The following is a 21,774-nucleotide window of genomic DNA, read 5'->3' as shown; positions in this document are numbered from 1 at the left end:
GATTGAAGTTTTGAAGATTGTGAAAGGACAAAGGTGAAGTTAAAGGCCTTTGTCTTCAAAACCCTTTACTACTGGATGGCTGCCTATAATTGTTTTCATATTTCTAGTGTCCATGATTTTCTTAATCTTTTAACTTTATTTTGATAGGTGTCTCTCTTGTATACTTCCCGTGTAATTGGAGTTAGGCCCTTTTGTGTTTTAATGAAATTCAATTACTTATTAAAAAAAAAAAAGTGTGGATCGATTCTCTCCAAATTGCTTGAACAATTAAGAACAATATCCACGAATTAGTCATGATTGTGTAGGGAAACAAAGTGAAATAATGGACGCATAATTTTGGATGCACTATTTACTCAACTCTAGAATTGGATCATTTTTTTTTAATAAATAATGTATATTCATTCAAAGAGCAGAAGGGTGCAACCCAAGTACACAAGACGTATACAAGATAACCCCTAATCCATAGAGAAAGAAGAACATAAATCTAAAAATTCAAAAAAAGTAGAAACAAACAAAGTATTCCACGCCACTCTCCAAGAATACAAGGTTTGTAGCACCAACTTCTTTAAATTTAGCAAACCATTCTCACAATTGTCAAAGCTGCGTGCATTCCGCTCCCGCCATAGACACCACATCAAACACAGTGGAGCCATCCTCCATAAGTGCAACGCCAAACGGTTGCCCATTTGTCCCCTCCAACTTCCCAACAACTTGCTCACCCTTTGAAAGATATGCTTCATGGTATTGTCAATGTGGTCTAGGGTTCACTAGGGAAGATTCCTAGCCAATAAATGGGACCAAGATTGTTTATATGTCCTTTAGTTACTTTGATTTGAGTGTAGTTCGATCCTTCAATGACTTCATCAAAGTCAAGGCTCTGTCAAATTAAATGAATTAACAGCTTTGAGGAACATGTCAGCTGTAAAGGTGGTGGAACATGTCAGCAAACGGGCACCCAGGTGTTTTTTTTTATTTTTTTATTTTTATAAATAATCGAAATATCAGCAAACGGGCGCCCAGATGATTGTGGGTCATAGTCCTAGCAATAACCACCACCTTTTTCTTCCCAACCACAGCTCCAACTTGATGTAGGAGCAGTAACATAAATTACTGTTACTGCATAATGATTGTTACAGTGCTAGTCATGCTACTCAAGCTAGGGTTTTCTAAGGTACTTATGTCTTGATTTTCTTTCAATTCTGCATAAACCACTATGTACGAATATTGTTTTCCAGTAAACATGTTATACCATCAACTAGGAAAAAGATCTTCTAGATAAGGACTACAAAATATATATCTTATGTATAGTAGTAAACAGCATAAATGATACAGATTTATAGATGATGTACATTTTATTCAAGAATTTGATACAAGCAAGCAAAAGCCTGTGAAGGAAAATAAGTGAATTTAGACAGGACTTGGTGTGAATTAACCAACCTTAGGATAGAAGAGGAAGTTTCAACAGCCAGAGTGGAACTGAGAATCTACTCCCAGAGGCTGTAATTCTCAGGTTTCAAAAAAATTTAAAAATTACAATGGTGGTTGTCTGGGTAATACAAGAATTAAAGCTACAGACGAATTTTCTGTTGGGAACACACTTTTAATGGTGTTGAGTTAAATTTGCCACGAAGTCGGTGTTCTTAAGAACACCGTATAACAAACGTAAAACCGTTACACAGCCTCCATTGTGATTCCTTTCTGGATTTAATTGATATTATAATTTACTTAAGGCCAGCTTGTAAGTCTCCTTTGTAATCTGTTTCTTCAATAAAAAAATGATTACTGCCATATCAGTTTTGTTAGGGTGGGATGTTATCAAGGAATTGAATGGAGATAAGGAATTACCCAGTCATCTCTCCTTTCGGATGTTGACTGCCGCTTTGGATCAGGGTAATTTGACTGGGTTCTCAGTGGGCTCCAGGGATTCCGAGGCCGTAGTTGTGAATCACCTGCTGTTTGCGGATGACACTTTGATCTTTTGTGGCGCTCAAGAAGAACAGATTCGACATCTGAGATGTATTTTCTTATGCTTTGAGGCAGTTTCTGGCTTGAGAATTAATTTAGGAAAATCAGAAATTGTTCCTATTGGTGGAGTAGAGGATGTCGAAAGGATGGCTAATCTTCTTGGATGTCGAGTTGCTTCTCTGCCTATGACTTATTTGGGTTTGCCGTTGGGTGCTTCTTACAAGTCCACCTCTATTTGGAATGGTGTTATTGAAAAAATGAAAAGGAGGTTGGCGGGTTGGAAGCGGATATACTTGTCGAAGGGTGCTCGGTTGACTCTTATTAATAGTATGCTCTCCAACATCCCCATATATTATTTATCATTGTTTCCTATTCCTGTGAGGGTGGCTAATCGTCTTGATAAAATTCGAAAGGATTTTCTTTGGGGTGGCATTGGTGACGAGATCAAATTTCATCTAGTTAATTGGAACAAGATTTGCACACCTTTGCATACAGGTAGGTTGGGAGTTCACAATTTTATCCAGTTCAATCGAGCTCTCTTGGGTAAGTGGTTGTGGAGATATGGTAGGGAGAGAGAGGCTTTATGGCGTTTGGTGATTGATGCCAAGTTTGAGAGTTTAAAGGGGGGGTGGTGTTCGAAAGAGGCTTCGGGTTCATTTGGAGTAGGTGTATGAAAGCATATTAGGAGGGGGTGGGAGGAATTTCGTAATTTTGTTCGTTTTGAACTGGGGAATGGATCAAATATTAGTTTTTGGCAAGATTGGTGGTGTGGGGATAGATCCTTGAAGCAATGCTTTCCAGCTCTTTTTAGTATAGCAAGGTATAAAGACGCGACAGTAGAAGATAATTTGGTGATTCATAATGGTGCTATTCAATGGAATGTTCTATTCACGCGACAAATCCAGGATTGGGAGTTGGATATGGTCCTTTCATTCTTCGATCGTCTATACTCCAGTTCGGCTCGACATGGGGAGGGTGACAGGTTAGTGTGGAATCCCTCTAAAAAAGGTTTATTTGAGGTGAGATCCTTCTACAAAGAGCTTATTAGGAAAGATGGCCCTTTTGTCCCGTGTTTCCCTTGGAAGAATATTTGGCGTGTTAAGGCTCCAACTAGGGTGGCCTTCTTCGTTTGATCAACTGCTTTGGGCAAAATATTGACGCATGATAACTTACGTAAGAGGAAAGTGATAGTAATTGAGTGGTGTTGTTTATGTAAGAAGAGTGGAGAGTCTATTGATCACTTGTTGCTTCACTACGAGGTCGCCCAGGCTCTTTGGAGCTATGTCCTTACTTTATTTGGGGTTGAGTGGGTTATGCCACGTACGGTGTTGGAGTTGCTGAATAGTTGGGGGGCGGCGCTTGGGGGTGGTCATGCTATAGAGGCTTGGCGGTTAGCTCCTTTATGCTTGCTGTGGTGTATTTGGAGGGAACGGAATGCTAGGCTGTTTGAAGATGTAGAGACATCCATGGTGGAGCTACGGAAGCGGTTGCTCAATACTTTATATTTTTGGATAGCGCCCCATCATAGTTTGAGCTCTTTTACTTATATTGAATTTTTAAATTTATTCTCTGTTCGTCCCTGTTAGGGGTTCTCTTGTATACTTTCCGTGTATAAGGGTTACGCCCCTTTGCGCTTTTTATATTATTGCAATTACTTATCCAAAAAAAGTTTTGTTAGGGTGCAGTCTTATTATATTGTTTCCCATTTTACAGATAGATAGATAGATAAGGCCTCATTCATTTTCAATGCTTTGAATAAAGTATTTATAAATCCAAACCATCCAAATGGATTTATATAATATATAGGCTAGCACAGTTCAAATTTACTTGAGTTAGTGAAACAAAATGATAAATATCTTTACTTATATATATATGGTGAATAGCAGTACATATATGAATTAAAAACTACATTATTTTCGTTTTTCTAATTTCTTAGAATTTCTTGATGTGTATTTTATTTTATTTTTAATTTTTTTATAAGTAAGAATCCAATCTTATAAAAAAAAAACGTAAAGCGCCCATTAGTACACTAGGAAAACACCTAGTTAGAAAGAGAAAAGCAAGTGAGAAAGTCAGGAAAAGAAAAAGACAAAGGACGGACATAAACCGTAGTCAAAAAATACAAAGAATGGTAGAACGAGAAAAGAATCTCTTCCAAGGTACTTTCCAAGTCCTCAAAAGCTCATATTATTTCTTTCCCTCCATAAGCACCAAAAGAGGCAAATAGGCGCCATTTTCCAAACCACAGCGCTCCTTGACCTTCCAAAGGACCACCAACACGAAAGCAAGTTGATAACCCGTATGGGCATAACCCATGACATCCCGAAGCGACTGAAGAGAGAGCTCCACAAAGCAGAAGCCACATCGCAGTGAAGAAGGAGATGATTTACGGACTCCCCAGTCTTTTTACACATATAGCATCCATTTATCACGATAACATGTTGTTTCCTGAAGTTGTCCAGGGTGAGAATTTTGCCAAGAGCCGTGGTCCACACAAAGAAGGTAGCCCTTGAGGGAGCTTGAGTGCGCCAAACACTTTTCCAAGGAAAATTGCTACTTCCAGAGCAAGCTAAGGAGTAAAAGGACATCACTTTGAACGCTCGTTTTTTGGAGGAGACCCACTACAACTTGTCTTCACTGTCTTTGTTCACTTTGATTGAGTGCAACACTTGGAAGAAAGAAGCAAAAACATCCACCTCCCAATCGTGGGCCTCCCTAGTGAATCTCATGTTCCACTGGATTGAGCCGCCCAAATGCTCCAAATTATCCGCAACAACGGCGTCCTTTACACGGGCAATACCAAATAAAATTGGAAAAGCTACTTTGAGAGTCGTGTCCCCATACCACAAATCATGTCAAAAGCTGATCTTGAAGCCATCCCCCACGACAAATCTAGTGAATCGAGTGAACAAATCCCAACTTTTTCTGATGTTCTTCCACACTCCCACCCCAAAGGCACCTATCGGCTCGAGAGAACACCACCCGCCCCATAGGCTACTGCATTTAGAATCCACCACGACTCTCTACCATGCATATCTCTCAGACCCAAAGCACCATAGCCATTTGCCTAGCAAGGCGCAATTGAAAGCCCTCAAATTTTTGATCCCCAACCCTCCATCAGAGATCGGAGAGCAAACCTTGTCCCATCTAACCAAGTGATAGTTAAATTCATTGCCTATCCCACCTCATAGAAAGTCTCTTTGGAGTTTCTCAATGTGATTGGCCACATGAACAGGAATGGGAAAGAGAGACATGAAGTATGTAGGGAGATTGGAGAGGGTACTCTTGATGAGGGTAACCCTACCACCCTTGGACAAATACAACATTTTCCAACTGCCCAAGTGATGCTCCATCTTAACCACGATATCTTCCCAGATAGACATAGCCTTGTAACACGCCCCAAGCGGCATACCAAGGTACTTCATGGGAAAAGAGGAAGTCCCGCAGCCAACTCAGCAACATTGTCCGCGTTGCCAATAGGGACCAAGAGGGATTTGGCCATATTGACCTTTCAGCCAGAGACAACTTCGAAGCAAAATAAGAGAACACGCAGGTAGCTAAGGTAACTAATGTTAGCCTCACAGAAGACCAAGGTGTCATTTGCGAACAACAAGTGAGAGATGTTGATCACGGGGAGGCCTAGAACCCACAGAAAAGCCTGAGAGACGACCATTGTCAACAATAACAAAAAGCATTTTGCTCAAAGCCTCCATGACAACTACAAACAGGAGGGGAGAAAGAGGATCGCCCTGTCTCAGCCCTCTAGAACTATTGAAGAAGACAAACAACAAACCATTAACCAAAACAGAGAAGCGCACCAAAGAAATGCAGTGTGAAATCCAAGAGACCCATTTATCCCCGAAATCGCATCTTTTCAGCATGTACAATAAGAACTTCCAGATGATGTGGTCAAAAGCCTTCGTAATATCCAACTTGCAAAGCACCCCAAGATTACCAGACTTGATGCTGCTATCCAACATTCGATGGCTTTGAGGACTGAGTCCAAAATATGTCTACCTTTAACAAAAGCGTTCTGAGGCTTTGAGATAATCTTCTCCATAACACAACTCATTCTATTAGCAAGAACTTTAGCAATAATCTTATAAACACCACTCACGAGGCTAATAGGCCGAAAGTCCGTGAGATCGAACGCCCCAGAAGTTTTGGGGATTAAGGCAATGAAGGAGGCGTTGAGGCTTTTCACAAATTTGCTATGAGCATGGAAATCAAAAAAGACCCCCATGATATCAGATTTGATCACGTCCCAGCAGTCTTGGAAAACAGCCATGGGGAAGCCATCGGGACCCAGAGCCTTATCTCGGTTCATACCTTTCATCACCTCTAGGACCTCCCTTTCCTCAAAAGGAAGCTCCAACTGAGCAGCCTCCTCTGAAGCTAAAGAGTTGAAAGCAAGGCCATCCAACCTGGGCCTTCAGTTGTACTGCTCAGAAAAAAAGGGACTCATAAAATTGAGCAATATGATCTCTGATGGCCGATTGATCTGAAGTGATTGAGCCATTAACAGACAAAGATTCTATGGAGTTGGATCTCCTGTTTGAGTTAGCAATCCGGTGAAAGAACTTTGTGCATTTGTCACCTTCTTTTAGCCAAAGGACCTTGGATTTTTGTCTCCAACTAATTTCTTCTTGGAGAATAACTCTTTCCAGATCACTAGCAATCAGGCTTTTCCTCAATAGCTCTTCAGAGTCTAAACCTCTCTCTGCCTCAAGCCTATCAAGCATGCGCAAATCTTCAAGGCGACCTCTTTTAAGGGAATCCACATTTCCAAACACCTGTTCATTCCATAATTTGAGGTCGACCTTTAATGCCTTCCATTTTTTAGCAAGGACAAAGCTAGGGGAGCCTTGAAAGGAATAAGACGCCCACCAAAGCCTCACCCTATCCACGAAACCTTCTTCTTGCAGCCACATATCCTCGAACTTGAAAGGTCTTTTCCCCCCTTGGATGCCGCTGTAGGCGAGGAGGATAGGAAAGTGGTCAGAGCACAAACGAGGAACCCCCTTCTAGAAGAACCCAGGATATCTAGCTTCCCAATCCGAAGAAACAAGAAACCTGTCAAGCCTAGACCAAGAGGAATTATTGGACCACGTGAACGACCCTCCTGCAAGGGGAAGGTCCATGAGACCTTGTTCTGAAATAAAATCAGAGAACTCCGTCATCGCAAAAGAAAGACGGGTGACTCCTAATCTTTCACAGGGAAAGCGGATGACATTGAAATCACCACCAATGCACCAAGGTAAATCCCACAAACTGAGCAAACCAGCCAATTCGCCCCATAGAGACCTACGGTGGCTGTCGAGGTTAGGACCGTAGACCCTGGCAAAAGCCCAAGAAAAGTAGTCTTCAATATTTCTAAAAGAGCAAGCCACAACGTATTCCCCCACACACACCTCAAATATTTCCATAACCCTCCTATCCCACATTAGCAGGATACCACCAGAGGCCCTACTAGAAGGAAGATAGCACCAATCACTAAACTGGCACCCCCATAAACTTCACACAATACTGTTAGTAATAAGCTCCGATTTAGTTTCTTGCAAGCATATGATGTCAGCCTTCCATTGCCTAAGGAGATTTCTGATTTTTAACCGCTTGCCACCTTGATTCAGCCCTCTAACATTCCAAGAAATCAGCCTGGGATTCATGTGGAACCTCTTTCATCCCTCCCCTTGTTCCTACCACGAGAAACACTGCCACTGTGAGCGTCGTAGTTGATGGAGCTGAACAGACCATTGATATCTCTTACACCTTTTTTACCCACTTTCGAATGGGAGCCCGCCCCCTGAGCTTCATGATTTGCTATAATATCTGAAAACAAAGACGAAAGTCTTCCTTCGAAACCATCGCAAGAAAGGCCCACATAATGACTAAACTCCTCTAACATCTGCAAAACCCAATCCGAAGATCGCTCTACGACCTTCCGCTTAGTCTTAGGTGGTGGACAACAAGCCAGGGAGGAGGGTTCAACCTCAGCAAATAACACCATCTCCAAGCCACCTGCCACCTGCCACCCGAGGGGGGACTGCCACCATAGGGAGTGGGGCAGAGAGGGGGGGCCAGGGAGCGCGCTGGGGAGATCCTAGAATGCTGAGGAAAGTGGCACTGCTGAATTGCCGGAGGGCCCAATGGGGTGGAGAAGCTGCTGGTTCGACGGGTAGTGAGCCATCAGAGGCATGAGGGCCTTCCCAACCGAGGGATCCAAGGCCACCTGAAGCGGAGAATTGACTAGGACGCCAGAAGAGAGCCTGAGTGACGCGATCGTCAGGGCCTCCAGAGAAGGGGATGCGCCACCTGGGTTTACTGAGAGGAGGGGCTGCTCTCGCGCCTAAGGGTAAGCCACCATAGGTACAAGGGTCTACACCACCTCGGTTCCCTCAGTGGATCTGGGTGACACAGACTCTGGCAATTTGGGTTGAGAGGGAAGACGACCGGCTGGGGGCAGAACACCGAGGTCCAGGTTCGATGGAGACACCTTCAAAGAAGACGATGGAGCATTAGGGTCCCCTGAGCCCGAAGAAGAAGAGGCAGGCCTGGGTGGCACAGTCTCCGACGATCAGGGCCGAGAGGGGGTACGATCGGCTGGGGGCGGATGACTAGCATCTAGGACCGGTGGAGACGCCTTCAAAGATGATGTTGAGGCACCAGGGTCGCCTGAGCCCAGAGAGAAAGGAGGATCCAAGATGGGGCAGGGGCCCGAACAAACCTTGGCCTTGAAAGCAGACTTGGGCTGATTGATGGGGACAACCAAGGGGGCTTTTCCTTTTGGGTCATGGGCTAGCGTCGAAGGAGCTGGGGCAGATGGAGAGCCCGTCGACATTTTGGGTTTGGGTCGGGGGACTCTCACGCCCAAGGAAGCAAGCTGGGTCCTGGGTTTGGGGCGAGAGCCGGAGAGCTTTGGCCAACTACCCAACAGACTATCTTGCAACAAGGCTAAACCCGAAAGGCAATGCCCGATTTCCTCTTGCAACCTCTCTAATGTCTTCATGAAGTTGCTAAGATCGAGGCTTTCACCAAAAAATGACTTGCGCGCTGCAGTGTACAACGCAGGGGAGCTTGAGACAGCCACCCTTCCCCCTAGGTCAGTGACAGTCGCCCTTCCCGACGTAGCAAAGCCCAACACCAAAGCTGTCTTCACTGGAAAAGCCTTCATCGGAGCTGCTGTCTTCGTCGTTGCTATCTTCAACGAGGGACATGGACGCAACGCCGAGAGCAGAGGAAGGGGGGCCTTCGCTTGAGCACAGAGGCCCTTTGCTGGAAGCTTCGCCTACCCTTACCAAGTCTTCTACTAGGTCAGTTGGTATCAAAGCAGGCTTTATCCTGATCATGACCAATCAGCACAACGGCGACAATCCCCCTAACAACGCCGCTAGTGAAAGGGAGGCTCCTTCGAGAGCCGAATTTCAGGAATTCCAGGAAGCAATGCAACAAATAATCCAACGGCTGCAACATACGTTGGAACAAATGCAAATAATGGGACCTATTCAAAATCACAAGGACGATGATGCCCATGATGATGGCCCGTTCATCACCCCCGCCATGCACTAATAAATCATCCGCCAACATATGACAACTTCAGCGATGACGAGGATTACGTTGATGGAGTGTTCGGCCGGAACGTTGGAGCAGAACAAAGAGGCGGAGGACGTGGAGGTGTAGGAGATTACGAGCACGATGTCACTAGTGGTATGGGGAATGCCTACGGAGGCGTTGGCTATAAAGGTGCTTATCGAGAGCAACTTATATGTCAGGATTACGATAGGGAGGAATCCTGAGAATACCGGATGAAGATTGACTTTCCTACGTTTTTTTTTATAGGTAAATAACGAAATAGCATTAAAAGCGTAAAGGCGCCCCAAAGCATACACGGAGTATACAAAAAGGACACCAAAACAAAAGAAAAAAGAGAGCAAAGAAAGAAACCCGAAAAACCCAAGAAAAATTACTCTAAATCCCCATTCTCTTGTCTCTAAACCTGCTAGATCCCACACCCCTAGCATCGAAATTGATCGAGCATTCTAAATTCTTGACCTCTCTATTCATTTTTTTCTTAGGAGTAGATACCGAATTCTGCCCCTCATCCACTAATGTCAAGAAATCTAGAAAACCCTCCTCAGACCCCATATAAGAAATCCCCATCGTGCTAAAACACAACTTAGCATCTTTCACTGCCTTGGTGTGAACAACCCCACCCTCCAGGCCATCCCCCGACAAATTCTCACCCAACTTGCACTGCTGATCCCTCCAAGACATCCCAGGTAGAAACTGGGGAGAACACTCAACCACCGAGGAGAACGGTCCATTCAACGGGCATCTTCACATTGAAGATTTCCTAGATTGGATGATGGAGGTAGAGCAATTCTTCGAATACATGAGTATTCCCGAGGAATGCAAGGTAAAGTTGGTGGCTTACAAGTTCAAAGGAGGAGCTTCAGCCTGGTTGGAACAACTTCAGATATCGAATTGGTTGACAAGGAAAGGGACCCGTGACTTCATGGTTGAAGATGAAGCGGCCACTCAAAGCGCGGTTTTTACCACCAAACTTTGAGCAGCGTTTGTTCCATCAATACCAAGAGTGCCGACAATGAGCTTGCACAGTCCAGGCGTATGTCGATGATTTTTATCGATTGTCCGCCCGAAACAATCTTATGGAGACATAGACGTAGCATGTGGCTAGATTTACTGGAGGGTTCCATTTAGCAATCCAAGACAGGGTATCAATGCATACTGTCTTCACGCTAACAGAAGCAGTTAGCCTAGCCACTTGAGTAAAGAAGCAACTGGAGAAACCTAGAGAAACAGCCTGGAAGCGAAACTGAGTGACTCAACGCCATCTGCGCAAAGTCGGGGATAACAACCCATGGTTCCGATCGCGACTTCAAGTCAACCCATGACTTCTGCTGGGAATGGAGTCAATGGCAGTAGCAATGTCACAAGGCAATCAATGACAAGTCCCATATGCACGGCTTGGTCCAAATAAGTGTTTCAAGTACAACCAACAGAGACATAAATCACATCAATGTCCTAGGAGGCAGAGGGTGAATTTGATTGAGGCCGAGGCCTGAGAAAAAGAGGAAGATGGAGAGGATGGAGAGATCAAGGATGATCAACACAATTACGAAGAAGAATCGGCCGACGCCGATGAGGGAGTTCCACTCTCCCGACGCCGATGAGGGAGTTCCACTCTCCCGACGCCGATGAGGGAGTTCCACTCTCCCGATCCTTGGTAATTTATAGCCCTTACTCTTGACTCCAAGACGAGAGGAGCACCCACAAAGACACAATATCCTTCATACTCACTGCGCGGTCAACCAAAGGGTATGTGATGTCATCATTGGCAGTGGTAGTGGAGAAAACGTTGTCTCTAAAGCAATGGTTATGAAGTTGGGGCTGAAGACCGAGAAGCACCCATCACCATACAAGATCGGTTGGATCAAGTGGGGTACCAAGACACAACTATCCGAGAGATGTCATTTCACACTCTTGATTGGTAAGCATTACTCAGACTCGGTGTTGTGTGATGTGATGGAGATGGACGCGTGCCATGTAATCTTAGGGCGACCGTGGCAATTTGATGTGGATGCCTAGCACAAAGGTAGGGACAACGTCTACATTATCTTCTGGGGATGGTCGGAAGATAATATTTCGACCCCTGCAGGAAGAGACGATCGGAACCCCTATATCCGTTCCAAGAGTAAACAAGTCCATCTGACCACGGGACCAAAGTTTATGGAGGAGGTTAGGGGAGCCCGAGAGTAAAATTGGTAATGGAGGGGGCTACGATTTCTACCTCACAAGAAGCTCCTGAGCTATCACGAACAATGTTAGAGGAGTTCCGGGACATCATGCCTGAAGAGATGCCCAAGAGGCTGCCGCCCATGAGAGACATCCAGCATTATATTGACCTAGTGCCGAGAGGAAGCCTCCCAAACCTTCCGCACTATCAGATGAGCCCAAAGGAGAATGCAACCTTGCAAGAGCAGGTGGAGGGATTGATTCAGAAGGGACATATGCGAGAGAGCATGAGCCCATATGACGTACCAGCCTTGCTAATACCAAAGAAGGATGGTAGTTGGCGTATGTGCGTGGATAGCCGAGCTATAAACAAGATCACGATCAAGTATCGGTTTCCTATTCCCCAAATAGGCGATATGTTTGATATGTTGTCTAGAGCTTCGATCTTTTCAAAGATCGATCTGAGGAGCGGATATCATCATATCTGTATACGACTGAGATGAATGGAAGATTGCATTCAAGATGAAGGAAGGGCTTTATGAGTGGATGGTGACGTCCTTTGGACTATCGAATGCACCGAGCTCATTCATGCGACTAATGAACCAGGTACTAAGCCTTTCATTGGGAAATTTTTTGTCGTCTATTTCAACGATATTCTTATTTTCAGTCGCAGCTCGAAGGATCACATAGATCAAGTGAGAAAGGTGTTGGAGACCCTTCCTGACAACAAGTTGTTCATCAACTTGAAGAAGTGTAGTTTTATGATGGATCAACTACTCTTCCTCGGGTTTGTAGTTAGTGTAGATGGAATCCGAGTAGATGAAGAGAACGTGAGAGCGATATTAGATCAGATATATCTTTATCTTCTGATAAAGATAAATCTGTCAAGAATTAAAAGGATTTGTTTTATCCTATTATCTAGGCTAGAAGTTGTATAGCTTTAGGTTTATACTTCTCTGCTATTGATAAGCTTAAGTGATAAGCTTAAGCTTAAGTCTTGTACAATCCTACTAAAGGATTAACTCTATTGTTATTATATATAGAACATCACTGCCCTACGGTTGAAGTAGGTAGTTTATCAAAACAACTCTAAATCCTATATGGTCATAAACTGCCTACTTCAACCGTAGGGGTTATATGAGGTATATGAGGACTTTGGAGGAGTCTGGAGACGTTGCAATGTGGGGCAATTGATTCCCGAAATGCATATTCAAGAGGGGTACTTATTCCGAGGGAATCAACTTTGCATCCCAAGGAGTTCTTTACGAGAACAAGTCATTTAGGAGTTACATGGTGGAGGTCTAGGTGGACACCTTGGAAGAGACAAGACCGTCACTTAAACTCACTTTGGTAGAGGATCAATATTACTGGCCGCAGCTAAAGAAATACGTGCGTAATTATGTCCGGCAATGTCCAATCTTTCAAGTATCTAAGGAACAAACCCAAAACACAGGCCTATGCATGCCTTTACCAATACCAGAAGCACCATGGGAAGATCTGTCTATGGATTTCATATTGGACCTTTCGAGAACCCAACGAGGAGCAAATTTTTTTTTTTTTTTGATAAGTAATTGTAATTCAATTCATTAAAAGCGCAAAGGGTGCAACCCTTATACACATAAAGTATACAAGAAAGCCCCTAAATGGGACGAGAAGAGAATTAATTTAAAAAGTCTACATTAGTAAAATCATTCAAGCAATGATGGGTCGCTATCCAAATATATAACATATTAAGCAAACGCTTCCGTAGCTCCACCATTGATGTCTCTACATCTTCAAAGAGCGCGCATTCCGTTCCCGCCAAATACACTACAATAAACACAATGGCGCTAACCGTCAAGCTTCTTTAGCACGATCATACACAATAGACACACCCCAACTAGTCAACAACTCCAACACCGTTCGTAGCATAACCCACTCTACCCCAAATTAGATAAGAATGTAACTCCAAAGATCACAAGCGACTTCACAGTGAAGCAACAGATGATCAATAGACTCCCCATTCTTCTTACCATAAAACACCACTCAATCACTACTACATTCCTCTTACGCAGGTTATCATGCATCAAAATTTTACCCAAAGTTGCTAACCATTCAAAAAAAGACACCCTAGTCGGAGCCTTAACACGCCAAATACTCTTCCACGAAAATGATGGGCCATTTTTCCTAATAAACACTCCATAATAGGATCTCACCTCAAAAAAAAAAAAAAAAAAACCTTTTAGAGGGGTTCCAAACTAACATGTCGCCCTCTCCATGTCAAACCGAATTGGAGTAAAGCCGCTTGAAGAAAGAAAGAACCATCTCTATCTCCCAATCCTAGATTTGCCATGTAAAAAGAACATCCCATTGAATAACTCCGTTATATACGACTAAGTTATCCACCACCATCGCATCTTTGTTCCTCACAATACTAAATAGAACTGAAATGCACTGCTTCAAAGATCTATCCCCACACCACCAATCATGCCAGAAACTAATATGTGACCCATCCGCCACCTCAAAACGAACAAAATTACAAAACTTCTCCCATCCCCTTCTAATATATTTCCACACACCCACTCCAAAGGAACCCGACACCTCTTTCGAACACTACCCACCCTTTATGCTCTCAATTTTTGCGTCAATCACCAATCGCCATAAAACCTCTCTCCCTACCATATCTCCACAACCATTTACCCAGAAGAGCTTGATTAAACTGGATGAAGTTGTGAACTCCCAACCCACCTAAATGCAAAGGAGTACAAATCCTATTCCATTTCACTAAATGAAATTTGGTCTCATTTCCAATACCACCCCAAAGAAAAGCCTTTTGAATATTATCAAGACGATTAGCCACCCTCACTGGAATAGGAAACAGAGACAAGAGATACGGAGGAAGATTGGAGAACGTAGTTTTAAGAAGAGTCAGCCGCCTACCCTTTAACAAATACATACACTTCCATCCAACCAACCTCCTTTCCGTTTTCTCAATAACACCATTCCAAATAGACACAGATTTGTAAGAAGCACCCAATGGCAAACCCAAGTATGTCAAAGGCAAAGAAGCGACCCGACATCCAAGTAGGTGAGCCAACCTATCAACATCCTCTACCGCACCAATAGGAACAACTTCTGATTTTCCTAAATTAATCCTTAAGCCCGAAGCTGCCTCAAAGCATAGAAAGATACACCTCAGATGTCGAAACTGTTCTTCTTGCGCACCGTAAAAAATCAACGTGTCATCAGCAAACAGTAAATGATTCACAACTAAAGTCTCGGACTCCCTGGATCCCGCTAAAAACCCTGTCAAATTGCCCTGATCCAAAGCAGCAATCAGCATCCAGCTCAAAGCCTCCATAACCACCACAAACAATAAAGGAGAAAGAGGATCTCATTGTCGCAAACCACAAAAGCCATAAAAAAAAACCTGACGGGGTTCCATTCACAAGAATAGAAAATCTCACCGTAGAAATACAAAAACGTATCCAAGCTCTCCATTTTTCCCCAAAACCACAATGGTGCAACAAATAGAGCAAGAAATCCCAATTCACATGATCATAAGCCTTCTCCAGATCCAACTTACACAGCAGCCCAGAGTCCCCTGATCGAAGTTGACTATCCACACATTCATTGGCAATAAACACTGAGTCCAATATTTGTTAACCACCAATAAACGCATTCTGAGAGTTGGAGATAATCTTGCCCAAAACTGATTTAAACCTGTTCGCGAGGAGCAGATTCGATAATGGTAATTGTGGATAGGTTTTCCAAAATGGCTCACTTCGTTACTTGCAAGAAAACATCAGATGTTGTCCAAGTGGCCAATTTATTCTTTCGAGAGGAGATCCGATTGCATGGAATACCGAAGTCTATTACTTCCAATTGGGACACAAAATTCCTCTCGCACTTCGGGCGAACGTTGTGGAGACGGTTTAGTATAGCCTCGAATTTCAGTAGTTCAAGTCATCCTCAGACAGATAGACAAACGGAGGTTGTGAATCGGACCCTAGGAAATTTACTTCGGTGTATTGCAGGCAACAAACCAAAACAGTGGGATCTGGCTCTAGCTCAGGTCGAGTTCGCCTACAACAGCATGGTGAATCAATCCACTGGGAAATCACTGTTCGAGATAGTCCATGGAAGGACTTCAAAGCTTGCAGTAGACCTCGCAACTCTACCTAAGTTATTACGAGCTAGTGTGGCAGCGGAGCATCTTGCTGAACAAGTGAAGTCCACCCAAGAAGAAGTTCGTCAGCATCTAGAAGAGTCTTATGCCAAGTATAAGACAGCAGCAGACAAGGGTCAGCGATCAAATATTTTTTGAGAGGGAGATCTTGTGATGGTGCATTTACGTAAAGGGCGACTGCCGACAGGAACTTCGAGAAAATTGAATAATAAGAAGTTTGGCCCATGCAAAATACTTAAGAAGATTAACGACAATGCATATGTCATTGATCTTCTAGAGGACTTAGCTATATCCTTAACATTCAATTTTGTGGACATCTTTGAGTATTTTCTCCCAGAGGAGTTGGAGATTAACTTGAGGAAGAGTTCTTTTCAAGAAGGGAAGACTGATATAGGACACAAAAGTCAATTTTATTGACTTACTAATTTTTTATTAGGATTTAATTATTTCCTTTCCTTACTAAGAATAGGTTTACTTTTTTCTACAAGTATTGCTCTACTATTTATAGGTGAGTTTGCAATGTAATAAACAAACAACTGAATTATTCATCAAATTAGAGAATTCTCTCAAACACTATGCTGGAGTTTATTTTTCTTTGAAGCCTGCGGGCTCGATTTATCTTTTAATTAGAAGACACAGACACTTCTAATTGTTGTTACCAAGTCTTCCGCTACGTCATGATTCCTCAAAAACTGATCGAGGCTTTCTAAAGGAATTAAACCACGAATAAGCCCACTAGTTAAAGTTATACAAGCAAACGCCCAAGAAAAAGATGCATACCCTAAGTTTCTTGTTAGGTGCAAGTACTTGTGGAGGGACTAGTGAGGAAAGTTCGCACAATGGCCTCGTGAGGGCTGAATAAGTGGGGTGTTCAATGGCCCTGCCAAAAGTCCAAAAAGTAGATCTGATAAATAATTAAAACAGAAAAGGCATGTAGTCTTTAGATCATAATTCCTTGATTAAAACATATCCAACTCTTTTGGATCGTTGCACAGATCGTGTTCCATAATCCACCATACTAAAAAACCACAAAAAGAACAAACTGACAGAAAATCGCAATGGAAAAGGGTATTTAAAAAATATATATACCATATATGGGAATCTTTCACACAGGTTAAAATATCAAGGTTTGGAGCTCGAGGGTGACACCAAGATGCCACACTATGGCAAGCCAATTTTGGAACAGGTTTAATACGCCGCAACTCCTGAGAAACAAAAGGGAACCACAAAAAAATCAATAATAAATAGAAAACAAAACAAAAGATAACATGCCAAAGCTTTAACAGAATTCTAAAAAAGAAATGCAATTCACAGAACTTGAATACTTTTTGTTTTTTTGGATAAGTAATTGGCCCCAAGGGGAGAGGGAATCTCAAAACTTGAATACTCTAAAGGGTTAATACCATACCCTAAAAGAGATTGTGTCCCATATCGCTAATGTCTTATCTGCACCAATTGTAATAAGTTGTGGAGCACCTCCAATCACTCTAGAAAGCTCAACTGCCACAACGCCACCATCATGCGCCTAGAAATCATAATTGTATTAGAAACAATGTCTCTTTATTTGTCTGGTTCAAAGAAATGAAAAACATACTAAATCTATGCCTTACAACCCAAATAAAATTTCCATGTATCACTTTCCTACAAGTTATGCACATAAATAGGAAATAAAAATAAAGATAAGAAAATACTTAGTAAGGGAAGTTAATATTGTGATTTAACTCTCTCTTTTTTTTTTTCTTATCCTTCAAGGCAAAGCCACTTCGTGCAGCCACCCCTATTAGGTAAACCTAAAATCTGTGTAAAGTACCCCTTCCACACGAATCGGGTAATACTCCGGCTGCGCCTGCGAGTTAGCCCCAAAGAATTGTTTGCACCCAAGGGAATTCAAACCTTAGACCTCGTTTAGTGGTGGCATAAATGTCACATTTAGTTTGTTTTTAGATCACCATGTTAGAGCATTCCCGTCTGACTTAGCAAATTTTATCCAAACTTTAGCTAAAAGAATCACATTTTTCTATTTTTGCTACCTACTTTTTCAAAGCACCTACACCCCACTCTCTATTTTAGCTATCTATTTTCACTATTCCATTTAAAATATGGTTTCTTTGTCCACTTTCACTATTACCAAAGACGAGAGAGAATCAGATTTATTTTTTTATCAGTTTAATTTATGCATTGTTGAACTACAGTGCTCAATAAATTTTCTAAGCACTGTAGCAGGTAGTTATTTTCTTAGCTAAAATGGCTAGCCAGATGGGGCTACTTTTTCCCCAATTTTTCCAACAGGTCTAGCCAAAATAACCTTTGGCTAGCCTAATGAGAATGCTCTTAAGAATCTTAGATTGGTGTCAGACCCTAGCACTGCCATGTTTATACATAGTTTTTATGCAAACAACAACATTGAACAGGCTCAAATCAGGGAGGAAAAATAATTCATGTATGAAGAGCCATATTAAGGAATAATAATTCAACACAATAAGAGGAGCAGAATGAGAGGAGACGGAATGGTACTTTTAAGCTTAGTTTGGGTACAAGTTCTCGAGAATCTTGACCATGGTCTGCACTCCAAAGTATGAGTAAACCATCACTAGCACCAGAGATCAGAAGTGCCTAAGTCAAAAGTAAACACAATTACAAATTGTATAAGATGTAAAAGCACAAATAAGCAAGCATGCATACAAACACTAGCACATATACATTCAGCACAAATTCATGATATAAATTCACAAGTTGCCACCAGGTAAGCACATATGCACAAACATATACATGTACTTGTAAAGTCACACATATTAATTTGACTGTAACAAAAACTGAAACCAAATTAGATACCGATCACCACTACCCCCTTGGACTGCCCCCAACTTCAATAACTCCTATGTACGTCATCTAGCTTCTAAGTGACGTAATTTCTTGCTTTAAATATAATGTATTTCCCTCCCCTTTTATTCTTCTCCTGCTTTCTACGGGGACCACTTGCCCTTCTAAATTTATCTTTCTTAATGATAAGGTTTGTTATAAAAAAAAAAAATAAAAAAATAAAAATGTGAAATGTATCAAGAACAAAGAGACTGTCAATCCCCGCCTCCCCAACAAAAAAAAAAAACAAAGAAGAGGGAAAAGGGTTAAATTTAGAAACTAGAAGTGGGAAGACCACCTTTAAGACCTTCTGGAATGAAAATGAGGAACACTGCAACTGCAAACACAACTTCTGCATATAATGTCAGATATATGCAACGCCCTAATGTGTGCTTGGAATGAGATGGGGCTTATACAAGAGTTATGTGCTGTTGAATTTTCTTTCATAGATCGCTTTACAAGTATAGGAAGGCTATGAAAAGTAGATTCTTATTTCTTTTACTTTTTCAATCTCTGTGATTTACACTGCAATTATTTTGTCTTTCACAATTTCTCCAACTTCTCCTTTGTTCCTTGGGGGTTTTCTCTTGGATTCAGCCTCTTTTTGGCGCTCTCAATAAATTTTTACTGAAGTACTTGGTGTGTGTGTGTGTGTTTATGTGTCACACAAAAGTAATGTGCCGATGTCAAGAAACATTAACATTCATAAATCCGGAACTATCTTTCCAAAACCTTCCAACTCAAACTTGGCAAAGATCTTTACAACCAACGATTTTGCCTCCAGTTGCTGTTAGAATGAAGAATTATCTCCAGGAGGAGACTGCAGGATCGAATGAACTTAGAAATAAAGAGATAATCAAATCTGATGAAGGTCCAGAGGTGCAACATCATTACTGATGACTTCCCCTCAAATCCAGTATTATAAGACAACCGCAGGTAGATCATAACAAAAGTTTTCCAGTAAATCTAGCTGAAAGATAAATACAAAGAGATGTAAATTCAACTTTGGGAACTAAAGTTTTACCTCACCAGAAGAAGCCATGAAGGTCATCAAACATGAAATTGATCCTCTATGACCTCCAGTGTACCTTCGCACAAGCTGCAAGAAACTAGTGTTAGCACAAAATGAATGAAAACACTTGTACTAAAAATGATTGACCAACAACTCGACAAACCACCAACCTTCCACGTTATCATTGAAAGAACTCTTATGATACCATCTGATCCACCAAAAGCGACAAGAGGACCATCACCACCAGCAGATCTAGAAAGGAACTCCATACTACAACAGCCAAGAAAAAGAAAAAGGCAACAAATTAAATTATGGTCACAAAAATGATTTTAGGTTTTAACTGATTCCTTCACATGTACTTATAAAAAAAAAAAACTGATTCCTTCACATGCATTTCTATTGTTTGATTCAACTACTCCATTCCAAAGCAGACTGTTTCACTACTGCATGGAATCAACACTCAAAAATCACTTCAAAGTCTCCAAAATCCACTTAACAATGTAATTAGCCACTGCATAGTACAGGCAAGAAGGTTCGAAAGTGATGGTAATGTTGGCACAGTTCACTATAACTTTTTTGATAAGTAAAATTTTATAGAAAAGAAAGCGTAAGGCACCCCTACGTACACAGGAAGTATACACAAGAGAGCCAAAGCTGACCCAAAAAAACCCGAACAAAAACCCAACAAAAAGACCCCAAGACAAAACCTAGAAACCGAAATAACACCCAAAAGACAACCTACAAAAGAACCCAAGCAACGCACCCAAAAAAAAAACCAAGAAAAACCTAAAAACTGAAAAAGCACCAGCGAACAACCCACAAGAAACCCCATGGTATACAACCCTACGACCTAATGGCCTTGTCTTTCCTACACCTCGAAGAAGCTTTAATGTCTCCGTAATTAACGGAACTTTGTAGATTCCAAAGCTCCCTCTTACTTTCGTGTTTCTTGCGCTCTATCATCTTGCCCCAGATTTCAATGAGCCTCTGTCTCTGTTCCTCGGTCACCCCCGGATACATCTCAGAGATTCTCCCCCAAAGCTCTGCCTCCTTCTTCCAAGCCTCCTTCTCCCAATTCTAGTTGCAAACAAAAGGCGGATCCTTCACCTCTGGAGGCTCTAAAACCTTCTTTAAAGGGAGCTCCCTCTCCGGCGTCAACTTCTCAGCCGAAGAGATCTTCTTGCCCAATTCAGTCGTTCCAACGGATAACGGAGGGGCAAAACCAGACTCTGGTACCCAACTAGGAGCCTCCAAACCTTCAAAAAACTTCTTCTCTTCTACTGGAACCGCAGGTGTTTGCGCAGACTTCTTCTTTTCTACTGGTGCCGCAGGGGCTTGAGAGGACAAGGAGAAGGAAGGATCCAACCCAGACCCAACCAGCAAGGGGACTATAACTAAATATGCGTCAATATTCTGAAGAATTCTTTATAGTATATTTGAATTTTTCATGTTAAACTGATAACCACCAAGAAGCCAGTGAATCCACCACAACAATGCAACAAACAATCACCCTCAACAATCAATCAAAATAATGAGAAACCCCCCCCCCCCCCCCCCCCCCCCCCCAAAAAAAAATAAATAAATAAATAAATAATTGAAGAGGCCAAAACCAACTCAAACCAAAGAAAATCAGCCAAAAAATTGTAGAACGAGAGAGGAACTGATTGAAATACTACTGAATCGCCCGAAAAGCAACGCAAACCAACCTGAACCGGGAAATAAACCAGGAAATCCGGACTGAACTGGCAATAAGCAAAGAGAACTGGTCTGAACAGGACTGGCCTGGTCGAAAACACAGAAGATTAATCTGAACCGGCAGCAGAACACCAAAAACTGGAAGGAACTGAATCCAAACAGAAGCTAGTCCGAAGACTTTGTAACCACGATGAGGATATGCTTATCCCTGATAAGGAATAGAAACAACCAGCAACCAAACAGGGACCCTCATCTCCAAAAACACTCTGAAAGCTCATCGGAGACAGGCAGGCCTTGCCGGACATGATCAGAACTTGCTGGT

General features: G+C 42.3%; 1 protein-coding gene across 1 annotated transcript in view; it reads right to left on the bottom strand.

Moving 5' to 3' along the window:
- Positions 1–21,774, bottom strand: part of LOC133862956 (uncharacterized) — a 91,938-nt gene that overhangs the window by 52,894 nt on the left and 17,270 nt on the right. The window contains exons 5-10 of the mRNA XM_062298883.1: positions 19,928–20,027; positions 19,770–19,844; positions 18,401–18,499; positions 17,295–17,411; positions 16,976–17,091; positions 16,667–16,766 (exon numbers count right to left, since the gene is read on the bottom strand). Of these exons, the coding sequence (XP_062154867.1) occupies positions 16,667–16,766; positions 16,976–17,091; positions 17,295–17,411; positions 18,401–18,499; positions 19,770–19,844; positions 19,928–20,027 (607 nt within the window). The remainder of the gene's footprint in view (positions 1–16,666; positions 16,767–16,975; positions 17,092–17,294; positions 17,412–18,400; positions 18,500–19,769; positions 19,845–19,927; positions 20,028–21,774) is intronic.

The sequence above is a fragment of the Alnus glutinosa genome, chromosome 3 (genome assembly GCF_958979055.1).
Source record: "Alnus glutinosa chromosome 3, dhAlnGlut1.1, whole genome shotgun sequence".
Classification (NCBI taxonomy): domain Eukaryota; kingdom Viridiplantae; phylum Streptophyta; class Magnoliopsida; order Fagales; family Betulaceae; genus Alnus; species Alnus glutinosa.
The sequence above is the reverse complement of the archived record's forward strand: the minus strand, read 5'-3'. Positions and strand labels throughout refer to the sequence as shown.